At 48.2% G+C, this 14372-nt stretch overlaps 1 protein-coding gene across 1 annotated transcript in view; it reads right to left on the bottom strand.

Moving 5' to 3' along the window:
* CACNA2D2 (calcium voltage-gated channel auxiliary subunit alpha2delta 2) overlaps window positions 1-14103 on the bottom strand; it is a 211145-nt gene extending 197042 nt beyond the window's left edge. The window contains exon 1 of the mRNA XM_063411373.1: window positions 13745-14103. Coding sequence (XP_063267443.1) covers window positions 13745-13869 — 125 coding nt within the window. The 5' untranslated portion in view covers window positions 13870-14103. The remainder of the gene's footprint in view (window positions 1-13744) is intronic.
* Between the last annotated feature and the right edge of the window lie 269 nt (window positions 14104-14372).

Below are 14372 nucleotides of genomic sequence, written 5' to 3'. Positions count from 1 at the left end.
CTGGAGATGGGAGAGCTTTTTACACAGCCTGGAGGAACAGTGAAGCTGTCATCAGCTGAAGGATGACAGTCCAGGCAGTGCTTCTGTACCATGCCACCAGAACACTATCCACTAAAGCATATGCAAACAACTTTATCATTACATGCTATGAGTTGCCCTGTGCTCCTCTGTCACTGCTGAGCCAGAGTAGGACCACGCAAGCTGATGCAGGCTTTCATAAGACTTCAGGATAGTTCACCACCACGACCTCCTGGCTACTCAAATAGTGTGATAATGGACAAATAGTTCCCCTTGTTTGGGTCATTTTTGTAGAGTTTGGTCAAGATATGGGGCAAAGCATGATAAAGAAGTGCCACATCTGGATGGCTGGAACTGAGTTTTGAATACATACATTGTAGGCATCTCTCATTTCCTAAGCATGCTGCTCAAAGGGTGAGGGGGATGTGATGCTGCAGCAGGAAAACAGGAAATGAAGGATTGTCTGGAGCCCCTCGCATGGAAAGACCTTCCCAATGTGCTCTTGTTCACTCAAGACTCTCCATCCTGCAATGCTCCTAGTGCCAGGAAGAGCCACTTGACTGTGGAGAGTTGCAGCAAAACAAAGGTGGCCAAAACAGCACAATGTAAACTCTCACCAGCCACCTGACACCAGGGGACTGCCTTCAGCATCGCCCCTGGCCAGGGCAGGTTTCAGCTGTTCAGAGACAAACTCAGCACAAATGATCAATCGGATCACTTAAGACAAGCCAGGAGTTTGGTGGAGACTACTGACTACTCAGAACTCTGCTGAATTTGTGTCAACAGCCTCCCTCCTTACCAAGGAAAGATGTCATTAAACTCTGCCACAAAGACCTCCTGCTACAAGAAGCTATTTAGGGGCATCCATTGTCATTGCTTCAGCCTCAAACCAAGCCAGTCCAAGTCTCCTGGGGTTTCTGGAGCAGCTTCTCACAGCACCATATGTAACGTTCTGCAGGGGTTTCTGGGCATCACTGTCACTCTGTGTCTATCCAGTTAAACCCCTCACCTTAAACAAGCCCTCTCCACACCATCCCCCTACCTGAGAGTTCCTGGCTCCTAAGAGAGCATTGTAATCATTGTTATTATAAAGCACTTAGCGATGCTCATTTATTGCATCTCTCACCAGCCAAACACCCAGAACCCTGTTATTTCAAGTGCAGTTGCCTTCATTTGCAGAAGCTCTTCATTGTATTGGTCCCTTTCAGCAATAAAAGAAAAAAGGGGTGGGGGTGGAGAGCATTAAAAAAAATAAATAGCAGTTTACTGCATTTTATGCCATTACCTCACTACTTTGTGATACACATCTAAAAGCTGTTTGTAAGACCTTTCCTGCTGTAAAGTGGCATCCAGACAAGCTCTGAAGCAGACAGAATGGAAGAATGAAGCCCAGTTCAGTTTTGTCCCAGTACTGCTGCATCACCCAGAGCATAACAGCAACAGGGATGGAGCAGCCAGCTTTCACAGGTCACCCCCTCTCTCCTTCTCCCTGTCCAACTGGGACAAAGACTGCTCCCTCCACAGGGAAAAATCATCTACATATCACTCTGAAAAGTGATACAAGTCCATTCCTCTGAAAAGGATACAAATCTGTACAAATGGAGGTGCCTGAACCACACTGGGAATACTCAGAAGGTGCTATACATGGAATATATACATGGAATATATATATGGAAGAATGCTGATCTGTCCAGCTCAGTTTCCCCGTCTTCAGCCACAGCCAGCTTTTTACTGAAAAGAATTCACCTCCTGTCTTGGAGGACCCCATGAAAGGAAGATCAACAGTAAACTGTCAACTCCTCCTAGTATGTCCAACAATAGTATTATCCATCTTTTTCAGGAGGGGAGGGTGGGGCTACAAAGGTGAAGCAGTAGTCTCAAACCCAGACAGACTTTTGGGAGCAGAGTCAAAACTGCACCTCAGTCTCCTGATGCTAACTTTGATGTCTTGGAATATAGCACTGGAACACCAAAGCAGGAAACTCACACACCTAAGGGTACCCCAGAGCAGGTTTGCTTCCAGCCCTCACACACAATATGCTCACATGTAACTGGAATTGAGGATTACGTGATAATTCTCTTTTCTGCTTTTCTACGTGAGCATGCACGTTAAACTCAGAAACTCCTGACATCCCAACACCCCTGAATAGAATGCGTTGGACGCCTTCCTGTAAGAGAGAAAACTCCCAGTCTCTAATGTGGTCTTCTCAATGGGGCCCGTGACATCACCAGCCCCTTTCTGTTCAGAATAATGACTTCTTCCACACGCCAAGAGATTTGAAATTACCTGTGAAATATATTTCCCTAGGCACAGGCTCAAGAAGCATGTAAATTACCCAGCTTAATGGCCTCCAGAATTTCTCTCCAAGACACACATAGAGAGCAGGAAATATTCAGATGATGTCTCAGGTACTGTCAAGGGGTTAAATGTCCAAGGGATGAGCTACTGCCCTACAGCTTGCCCAGTAACTGGTCCCACTGGTGAGCACTTGCCACAAGGAGGCAATAAGCACAAGATCCAATTCTAAATGAGTGCCTCATCAGCACAAAAATACAATTTTAAAGAGAGCATTTCTTGGGAAAGGTGCCTAACCGTAAATTACATGGCACAAAGAGCCAACATAGGGCTTATGCAGCAGAAGGCACCCATTTAATTTGGAGAAGTCCAGTGCTGAGCACTCAGCAGCAAGGCCTCTTGCCCTCTGCCTGCATAGAGATCAGCACTGCCCAAGCTTTGATGTTCAGGCATTTGCCAGAGATCAGTGTCCTTCAGAGAAGCTTTTCATCCACAAGGACAGTTCCCATCCTCCCAACACCAAAGAAAGGGACAGACACTCCCTGGAGTCCAAATCTTCCTGCCCCTGTTTTCTGTTCTTGCATCTGAATCTGATGTCTTGTTAGTACAAAGTAGAACAAACATTTATCACATTTATCCCACAACTAAGAGCATTTAAAGGAACAGAGGAGGAGGAATTCTCTGATCTGGTTGCATTTCCTGCTCCACCACTGACTTACTGGAGTCTCTAAAGCCTTAGTTTCAGCAGCAAAAGGAGCAATAGGGAAATGCAGGTGCTTTTACGAAGCCCATGTACAAATTCACAACAAGGAGTGGAAGATGGAGAGCAGGACAAGATGCTCACAGTGCAGTGGGGAGGGGGTGGCAGAGGGGACAGTCCCAAGGGCATCATGAAAGAATTACCTGTCTCCCCAGGGAACAAGCCTGAGGCACACACAGCTCTGCTCCTGATGCTCGCCAAGAATGACAGGTTGATCACCTTTTAGCACACAGTGTTAGAAAATAGGCCAGAAGGTCAACTGGGGATAAGAAAACACCTGGAAGATAGGCCTGGCAATTGAAAAATGGGCCACATTCCTCAGTGTAAACCTCCTCAGAGCAAAGGTGTAAGACAAGGTCTTTGCTGAGACTCTTTTAAAGTGAGAACCTGCCCTCATTCTCAGCCACAACCATCATGCTAACCCACATACTGCCAGAAGCTGTGGTATCACAGCAAGATTAACACAGAAGCAATTTTAACAAACAGCAATTTCCAAGCTAATTTCCTCACTCACAAGCATGCCACTGAGGGCTGAAGTCCGTCTGGACCTCTCACAGCTATCTGTGCTCAGGATTAACTATACATCACTGCCAGTAATGCAAGCACCCTGCTACCCAGAAACTATTAGAAGATAAATATTAAACCTCAATATCAGAGCAGTAGAAAAAAAAATGAGAAAGAGGAATGTCATTGTAATAAATACTGTAACCAAGCCAAATGAGGAATCAAGGTTAGTTTCATGTGGAAAATTAGACACAAAAAATACAATATACTTGGAATAGTCCTCGCTTTGGTCATGGGATCTGGACTTTTGTGCAGTGAACCTCACAAACTTCAGAGCAGTTCAACAAACCCCAGTTCAGTACTGCAGATTGGCACTTGCAGGATGAAACAGGGCTCTGGCCACCAATTCCACCCTGAAGCACCAGGCCTTGCACGTGAATCCTTCATGTAACACAGATTGTTCCACAGAGAAACTGCAGCTCCACACATTACTGTGGCCCCAGCACAGGCCTCAGGTAGTGCAGCTGGAGCATCTCCCCTGCAGCCCAAGCAGGTCCCATTTCACCACACTGCAATCATTGTGGGTGTTCCTCAGTGAGAGGGACAGGTACATTTACTACACTTTTCCTTTCTGCAGCTGTTTGGTGTTCTCTGAAAACAGCTTCACGTACAAGAGCCCTCATGTTATCCAGTGAGATTTGAGAACAACAGGAATGGAACAAACACAGCAATAAGTAGATTTAACTAAGAATGAACGTCGAGTATTATGCTAGCTACCATAAAAACACTGTATTTTTTTTCCTGCTAACCTGCTCTTCCACCAGGCAGGTGTGACTGCAGAGAACAGGATTGGGGTCTGGCAGCCACTCCCAAATGGAAAGGTAACTGGCCATGCACTCAGCTGCCTGAGTCCCCAAATAAGTGACATTTATTAAGAGGCCCTTACGAAATAAAAAAGGCAGGGCTGCTTTCAGCACACATAATCACATTCATAAACTGCACAAACCAGCAGTGCTTTCAGCACAAGGATTCACTTGGAGTGGCATCAAGAGGAGAGAGCAGAAGAAGATTCCCCCACAGCAGTGTTGCCACAGGCAGTGCTTCATGCAGAGCACCAGCCTTGGGATGTGTCCTCAGCCTGCACAAGGAAACACGGCCCCAGTGAGGCTGGCAGGACCAGGCTGCAAGGGGAAAAGGTAAGAGCCAGCTCAGCAGTGACAGTGCTGAAGTGACACCTCCTGCCAAAATGTGGCTGTCAGAGCCCTTTCATCCCCAGCTGCTCTGTCCCCATGTCTGGGCAGGGAGCACAGGGAAGCAGGGGAAAGTGAGGGTGTGAATTCACCTGTGGAAGGAGCCACTTCGCATAAAAAAAAGAGCCCCAAGCAGCTAGCAGAGAGCTGAGGTGAGACAGAGCTGATTGGATTTTTCTCTACTGTAAAGACTAGATCAAAACAAATAAACATAGGAGTAAGTGACACAGAAGGATTCAGTTTAGTCTTAAGATGATGGCTGAAAAGGCACTATTGATGTCAGGAATGCACACACAACATTTTTGCTGCTGGGTCAAAGGGTGGGCAGGTGCTAAATGGGGTTACTTAGAAACTGAGACTAAAGCATCAGCAGACAGTAGATGTGTTAGCTGCATTTCTTTTCTGCACCTGACCCTAAAAACCCCATCAGAAGCGACCACAAGCACCACCATATTTAAAAGTTAAACGACAAAGGCCTGAAAGTTATCCCGGGCATAATCCCACAAGCATCATTACATCAGGGATGAATTTGTCCCAGCATCTTGAAAATTTTCTTGACAATTTAGCTTTTAAACCTGCCTAGCAGAGTACAGCACACAAGACTTGACAACAGCAATTTTTTCTGCATTGTAACAAGCCTAACATCAGGAATGGCTCCATCAGAAATCCCACAGCATGCAGCCAAGGGGGGCATGAGAGCATCCCTATGCACAGAGAAGGTCTCTTTTGGTCTATGCTCTTGGAAGTGCTGTTATTCTGTAGGAGGCAAAATAATGTCATCAGTTTGGTCACTGATCAACAATCATTAAGACTTTCCAGCCAACAAAAACAGAATAAATAAAAAATAAGAGCTGCATGAAGAGAAAAATACTGATTTCTTTTTCATACTCATGTAATTTACCCTCCTTCCCAGAGCAGGCAGGGGAGGAGGGGAGAGCAGAGGAGTGCCCACGAAGCTTTGACGCATGCCTAGCTCACTGTCCTGAAACCCTTTTCAGCTTGCAGGCCTTGAATAATTAAATGCTTTTTCTTCCACCCTTTTCGTCCCCTGGTGTGCATGACACATTGCTGCAGGAAGTTAACTTTTACCTGGGCAGGGGGCATCCCTCTCCTTGCAGAGGTACTGGAAGCACATGAGCCCACACAACACTTTCCACACACACTGATCCCAAGAATGTGACACTACAGGGAACACTTAGCAGAGACCTCTAATTTACAAGACTACCTCAGACATGAGGAAATGGCACTTGGGCTCCTTCTGGTCTGCTGAGTTCGTTATGAAGCAATAAAAAGATGTTCAACCACTCACAGCCCAGAATCTGACTCAATATGCAACACCTGATAAAGCTGAACATTAGGTGCTTTGCTTGGCTTAAGTCTGTCTCTATTTTGATGTTCATGTTGCTGCTGCCAAAAGGTCTGCCTGTAAAACCCACTATACATTAGAAATGCAAACAAAGCACTGCATTCATGACCCTCCCTGTTTCATACTGTACAGAAAGTGTTTATTAACCACAACAGAGAGATATTACATGAAAATTAATAGATGTGAGAATTCAAATGCAAGAATATCTCTGGTTCAACAAATTACATCACTGAGAGCTTTATATACTTCTGAAGGGTAAGTAGCTTATACAAGGTTAGCTCTGAAAATTATTTAGATATATGCCCCTTGTTTTGCTTTCCTGTTTGGTGAATGAATGTGAACTCAGACTTTAGATATGGGATTCTTCTGGACTGCAGAATATTAAGGGCCCGACAGCAAACTGGCAGCTTGTGACAAAAGTTTCAGGACCCAGCTCTGTTCTGAGTTGAGAGGCATTGGTATTTGTAGGGACAGCCATATCCCTCATTTTTCACTTCAGTGGAGATTAATACAATACTTTCTCAATTCTTTTCCCCAATTCGATGTTTAAGGGTTAACTTTGTGCTTGCAAAGCCGAGAGGCTCGCAAGCCCAAAGGTACGGGGCAGGCTCTGTTTACCAGGATCAGGTGCACAGTGGCAGCCACACCGTGAACCTGAGCTGCGCCTCTGCAGCACTAACTTTTAGCACTGGTGTTGCAGCAGGGCTTGAAGCGAGCCCACACACTGCTGCCAGGACTCCTCCTGCCCTGCTCTCCGTGTTAGACAACACTGACTTAATGCTCCTGTGGACACAAATGTCCCGGGTTATCCCGAGCAAACCTCTCTGCTCAACAGCCACGTGCTCTGCACACTCCAAGCCTCTCAGCCGCTGGATGCCACGCAGAAAAGCCTGGCCAGCTCTAGCTTCAGCCTTCTTTTACTGCAACTCAGATAAGAAAACCTCACCAAAATGAGTATGTACTTTAACCAAACTACTGCTGCAAACAGCATTTCCACAGATGGGAAGCAGCCAGTATTTTGGTCATGAGATTTTCACTGCTCTGTCCTTGTGTCTGCACTCCCCATCCTTTCCACCCCCCATCCTTCCCTGAAGCATAGGCTGCTTTCTAACACTACACGGATTTTTGCTCCAATGCACAGCATGATCTAACTAATTCGCACTTCATTGCTCTGCACACCTCATCATTTGCACATGAAAACAGCAGTCTCTCTTTATCCCTCCACTTGCTGCCTATTTCTTCCTCCTCCTCCATCCCCCACGTCCTGTACCTCCTCAGAACAACTCCACCATGGAGGCTGCAGTGAAGAGGCTCACATTACCAGGACTCCATTGCTTTTACAAAATTTACTAGTGTGCTGTGAAACCTCATAAATAATTCAAGATAGACAACCTTTGTCAGGTAAACGAACGTGCCTTTTGTAATGCATCACTCCGGGTTTTCCATCGCAGTGATACTCACTGTAGGCACAGCCCATATTGATTCGGGAATTCCCCGAGTGTCACTGTGGGAAAGGGTAGAACAGTTTTCACACCAGCAGAAGCCAAGGATACCCAAATTCTACCCAGGGCTTCAGGGGACTCATAACAGAAACCCACTGGTGCTGACATAGCTCCAGCCTAATCCATGGAAAGCACAGCCCCATCCCCATTCTTCAAGGACAATGAAAGAAGGAACAAGGTCGAGGGAGGCAAGAGACGTTCTTATTATAGAACTCCTTTTCATTGCAAGAACTTCAGGGAATTTGACATACACCAGAGCTAAAAATCATGTTGCATCCTGTATTTCTTGCGTTTAACTCTACGCACAATCGGTGGTGTCGCTGCACAGAGATAGGCAAACTCAGCTGCTCCTTTGACAACTGTGCCCAAGGCTTTAACCATCATTATTGACCGAGATGGTTTATATGGCATTTAGCACCCAATCTGATTGCTGTCAGCGATTATCTCCTCTGGACTTCTCAGTCCCAACTAGACGTGCGGGAGAATTGATCCCGGTTCTCCTGAAAGGGAGTCTCACACAGCCTTGGGAGAAGCTGTGCTGTACAACAGCTCCTGCAGCAACCCCCGCCCCACACCAGACGGAGCAGCAGCTTCCGAGGAGGGAAGCCTGATCACAAGCAAGGATAACGACCTTACGATGGTTAATGAACAGATACAGAAACCACAGACCGTGCACCCTTCTTCTGGCCTGACTGCGTTCAGATCCTTGTGTCTCTCACCCTGCAGCCCTTTCACCCGTCACAAGCTCATCTGGATAAATATCCCCATCACTCACGCATCAGTCAATGCGAGAAACAATTTGCTTTGCAGAGGAAGGATTAATCCTTTGGTCTGCATAAACACCTTTAATTTCTCATTGTATTTATGACCAAAAGGTAATGACTGAGACAGAATGGGAAGGTTGTAGGAAAACTGTCAAGGTAATGAGGAAAATCTACATGCATTCTGCAAAAGATCAAATAATTCAACCTAAAGAAAACCATGTCAATAGCTTGTTGACAGAAACTGTCTCTCCAGTAACAATTTTGTACAACCCCATTCCCCATGCAACCCAGCAATAATAAACTCGAGGATGAAGGCTAGATTACAGGAACTGCTCTAAAACAACAAACTACTACCAACATGCCAGAGAGGAAAAACAACTTTGCTAACAAAACACATTTTGCTTTCAAGAGGCTCCTAGAAAACTAAATATTGAAGTGTTCAGATCCCATCCTTTCTTACTGAATATTTCACTCAAGTATGTTGCTTGGTAATGACTTGTGCTTTTATTTCACCTCATTTGAGCATGTCATTGGCTGACAGAAGCATTGTGTGCCTCGTACAGAGAGTTCACGTGTTCCATGTTGCAGACGCCCCAGCACACGAGTCTCCAGAGCTGTTCTGACGGCTTTGGAGCCCAACACCAGCGAGCTCGTTCAAGGGAAAACGTTCAGGTTTCCATTCAGACCCTCCGGAGCCACCTTCAGCTTTCCAGGGGCTGTTGCACACGCACACAACACACACAAAGCTTCTTTACAACAAAGCTGCTGAACTCCTGTCAAACACCAAGCAGGAGCCCTTTTCTAGCCTCAGGTCCATGTGCAGGAGCCTTATCGATTTCAGTGGGAACCCACACGCTTTCTCAAGAGCATTTCAATTAACAATTTCTCAGTGTATACAGCTGAAAAACTCAAACTCCTGAAACCACAATCTTGAAGATGATTGCAGGCAGTTTACAGTGTTGAGGTGTCACAGGCAAGAAAGCAGCAATGCTCTGCTCTTTCCCTCTGCGAGATCTGAGCAGAAAGCACTCAGGAATGGCAACAGGAATGGAGAAACTTGTTTTTAAATAGCAAGAAATATTGCAAATGGCCTTTAAAAAACATTTGTTCCTCTTTGTGAGGCTCTTCTTTTACCTCTGGAAAGTTCAGGATGCCTCTGCACACCTCCAAGTGCTTTCTGCCACCAAGCACAGCCTGCACAGGGCTGTTACAGGGACACTGGGTACTTGTGCCTCCACTGAGTACAAATTGTCACAGAGGCTGCTCAGCCCCCACAGGTACGGAGGGCCATTACCTGTCAGTCTCTCATGGTGGTAGATTGCCCTCCCAGGGAGCTGTCTCTGCTTAGCAGAGCACAGCAGAAGACAAGCAGGGCCATCTCCCATCTTCTCTGCCCCCTTCCAGACGAGTTCCAGTGCCAAGCATCAAAACCATAATTGGAAGAGATTTTCTGACCGCACAGCAGGTGGCCAGAAGAACAAGGGAAGGAGCTGCTTCTACATGGCATTCTGCAAACTCTAAAGCATCCAGTCCTAATAGAGTTATTTATTTCAAGCCCTGCTAGTCCAGATGTGCTATCACTACCAGCATCATTAACCTCATTTGGGGTGAAATGACAAGTACAAACCAAAATCTGCTACAAAGAAGCAACTAATTTGGAAGAGGCAGCCTCAGGCCCACCTTCCAGTGGTGATGGGAAGATATTAAGCCTTACTGCTCTGAGCAGGAGTCTTTACTGCTCACTATCTGACAGGAACAAGGGTAACACCTCCAGCTTGCTGCCCAAAGCGGTCTGTATCTGACAAGTGCTAAACCTGTTGGAAAAGCAGGACTGGAGCCTGGAGCCCACAGTGGCACTTTCCCCTGCAGACATCCCTTTCCCCTCTGCTGCCTGGTCAGAGATGCCCTGCAGAGCAGCGACGGAGCCAAGGAGACACGCAGCAGTTCTGCACACACCTGCTTCCTCACAAGAAGAGAATGGCTCGCCACCCTCTAGCAGATGGCAATTGTCTTTCAAGTCCAAGTGACAAAAATCCTTGCTGGAAAGTGAGGAGGGGGTTTGTTCCGCTCCCCAGTGGCAGCACTGGCAGGCACATTCCCCAGCACTCACTAACGTGAGGCAATGGCAATCCAGGTACAGGACACCCCCGACTGACCAGGCTTTCAATTATCTCATACCAAACCGCTCAGAAATTCAAGCAGAGGTTTTTACCATGCTGCCACAGGAATCCCTCTGTGTACTATTTAAAAGAAAAATGAACTGCAACCAACAGCCGTCCTTTCCACAGCCATTAATCCCATTGCCCACATAGATGCACATTCTTGTACATGATGATTCCTAAACGGAGCCTTGTCAGTCAGTGGCCATCACCTAACACGCCCGCCCCAATGGGTTTGTTCCAATCTGGGATTTTGCTTTTTAAATCTCAATGAGAAATTCCCCTTTGGACAACTGGCTGAGCCGAGCTTTCCTTAGCTCAGCATAAGATGATTAAAACCATGCTACCCGGGAGGAGAGAGATAATGTAGAACACCAGCGATTTATCAGGGACAGAACCAAGAATCAACACACTGACAATAATTAATACAATTGTAAACAAAAACAAAACCCAAAAATGTTCTTTATTTTCTTCCTTGCCCCCCTTAGGCAAAATATCCTTATCGTTCAGTCTGCTGCTTGCCAGAATGAAACAGTTCTGGGGCTGCTTAAAAAAGCAGCCTCGTTTTTGAGAGTCCTGTAGTAAAAGATGAGTTCAGTGATTTACGGAGAAAACCTCTAAAGCCAAACATGTGTCTAATCAATGCTCTGAATCATTCACAAGGGTGCATTGTCCAAAGTAGGAGAAAATTAGCTGGTAATGGGAAGAATTTAGCAGCACATCTCATCAGCTCAACTCGGCTCCTGGTAAATCTGCCCAAAAAATTTAAGTTATATCCAGCCTCTTTTAAAAACAAGAAGGGAGGAAACAGGTAACTGCTTGGGGGAAAGAGTCAATTACAGAGATTGTTCAAGCCTTGGTGCAGGTTACCACTGCGCTCTTTACTCCCAGTAAGTACTTCCTTCCCAAGAAACAAACAATCACAGCAGCCCTAGGGCACGGCTCAGCAGGCATTTCAGCCCACAGGTTACACACAGCATTAACCTACTGCCCGCCAATTGTGCATCATCATCAAATACCCAGCCGTGACTCCTCTCTTCTCTGGGTTCACAGAACACGTCATGAGGGGAACCAAACAAGGCAGGTATAAGGTCAGGTTGAGGTCTTGCGTCCCTTCTGTGTCTCTTCTCCAGATGCAGCCAGACGGCATCGATTGCCACCAGAGGCACACACACAGAATTAGTGGCCTTTTCGGGACCATTCCTCTATATTTGCAGGAAATTATGGATCTTCGCCAGTAGCTTCACTTTTTGCTTATCTTGCCTCACTCAGTGCAGCATCGGGCCCACTCTGATAAAACCTCAGATAAGAGAGTATAGAGCTTATGCTAGCAAACCCCTCCAAATTAATTGGAATCAAACTGCTTTGGTAAAAAAACTGGCATGGTTTATTAGAATAACATAGCTAATAGGGTGAGGGGGAATGCAAGCACGTTATTTACAACTTATAAGCCTTTTTATGTCTCTCTCAGTAGAGGAAGCTTCTTATAAAACTTTCTGCAGCTAGAAAGAAAACGCAGCTTTGACTCACAAACTGGTACCCAAGAGAAATTTATTCTGTAAATTGATACTGTGTTCTGAACTTAACGAGAGAATGCAACAACTTGCAATCCATAAAAAGCTGCTGAAATATCAAAAACATCCTGCAAACTTCAGCCGTGCTTGATCACGTACAGAATCCCCTTTGAGTCTTTAGGCATTCCCGGGGAAGCAGAGATCGCTCGTGAGAGAGCAAGGATCAGGCCGTAAGGCTGTGCTACTCGGACGAGAACTGGCATGTTCCCTTTCCTCTCCTGCCCCTGTAGGTAGACATTTCTCAGGTCTCATTCTGAGGAATTTCTGTATTTACATGATAGCAAGAAAAGGGAACCCATCGGCTCCCAGAGGTCAAAGATATTTAACATGAATATGTGCCCCAAAAGAATCCAGAAGGAATCTGGATGGATGGGAAGGATTTCGGAATAAACAAGCATGCCTTTGGTGAAGGCAGATATTAACACAGTAACACAGTACTACAGCTCTCCCAAATAAACAACACTGTTTCTTCTGCCGATAAGCCTTCTTTTCAGAAGGCCTGACTACATGCTCGCAAAAATGTACTTTGAGATCAAAGACGCTAATCTAAAAGGCTTTCAGAAATACTTCCTATGACATGTATATATATGAAATGTATTTCTATTCTTAAGCAAATCACAAATGACAAGACAACTGTGACATAAAGCAGTGCACATCCACTGGGGCAGCACGAAGTTAAGGGCAACACTGCTATTATTAACTCCATGTCATTGAAATCTTTCCCCCACCTTCAGAAATGCAGACTGTAAGGACACGGTGTCACCCTTTACATTGAATCGTCTGGATTTTTTTCAGTTTTGTGTCAACAAATCTCAGCAATTCGTAGAGGAGATGACAGCCTCTTAAAATACATCTCAGCAAGGTTTCCCGTGGATGTGTGGAGAGGGACAGGTTTAAGGGTTACCACGGTAGGCAAGAGAGCCACCCCTGTTAACAAATATTCCCAAACATTAACTTCTAAAGCAATTTCTTCTTCTTCAAAAAATCTATTTATATCCTTCCTGCAACCACTCTCCAGTCCCCCACCCCCTCACCCAAAGGAGCTGCTTTCCGATTCTCTTTCGGTAGATTACAGTCAATTTTAGTCGCCGAACAGGGAGGGAGAGGAAGACCCGCCAGCTCGGATAGCCTGTGGAACTATCCAGCTATTATTAGTTTATGCTCAAACTCCGGTGGGCACGGCCGGTTGTGGGTACCATATTGTGTGCTTGAAACGAGGATGGGAGGTTGGAAAATAAGTCCTTTACGGTCTTTCCCCCCTCTGGCCACATTAAGGCTCCGACAGCCGCCCTGCGGACCGGCACCCGCCGGGGAAGTTTGTGCTTTCCAGCAACTTTGGGTCCGTTCCTCGCCCCGCCGCTCCGGCGGGGAGCGGGCGGAGACCCCCGCGCCCGCCCGCATCCAGCGCGGCGCCGGCTGCCGGCACCGGCAGCGCCCGCCGCGGCCCCGCCGCCGCCGCTCCCCCGCAGGCCCCGGGGCGGCCCCGCGATGCGCCACCGCGCCGGGCCGAGCCGCGGGGCGGGGGGGACCGGCCGGGGCGGCGGCACTTACGTGTGCTGCTGGGGGAAGCTGTAGCCGTGAGCGGCGGGGGCGGCGAGGAGCAGCAGCAGGGCCAGGTGGCCGCAGAGGGCCGGGGCGACGGGCGCCGCGCTGCCGGTCGGAGCCGCCATCGCCATGTTTCCATTAACGGCGCGGCGGGGAAGGGGCAGAGGCGGCCCCGCGGGGCGGCTCCCCCCGCCGCCACTCGTGCGACGAGCGCGGCAGTCCTCGGCAGGGGGGCAGCGTCGCGCCGGCTGCGGGCACCGACCGGCGGCCGCTCGCCCGCTGCCTCTCCGCGGCGGCCGGCACTGAGCGCCCGCCGAGCGCTACTTTCCCTCAAATAGGCGGCCCGGCCCGGCCCAGCCTCCTCCCCGCCCGCTCCCTCCCTCCCTCCGGCCCCCCGCGCCGCCCCGGCCCCCGCCGCCCCGCCGCCGCAGCGCATGCGCCCGGCTCCGCGCCCCCCCGCCGGTCCCGCCGCCCCCGGCTCCGCACCGGGCTGGGGCGCCCCGGCCGCGCCGTCCCGCGCCCCGCCCGGGCTCTGCGCACCCACCGCGCCCCGTTTGCCCCCGCCCCGGGCACTGCCCCGCCGGCCGGTCCCCCCCGCCCCGAGCGACGGGGGACCTCGCGGCTCGTTCCCATC

Source organism: Prinia subflava, chromosome 14 (genome assembly GCF_021018805.1).
Source record: "Prinia subflava isolate CZ2003 ecotype Zambia chromosome 14, Cam_Psub_1.2, whole genome shotgun sequence".
Taxonomy (NCBI): Eukaryota; Metazoa; Chordata; class Aves; order Passeriformes; family Cisticolidae; genus Prinia; species Prinia subflava.
This window is presented reverse-complemented; position numbering and strand designations above follow the sequence as displayed.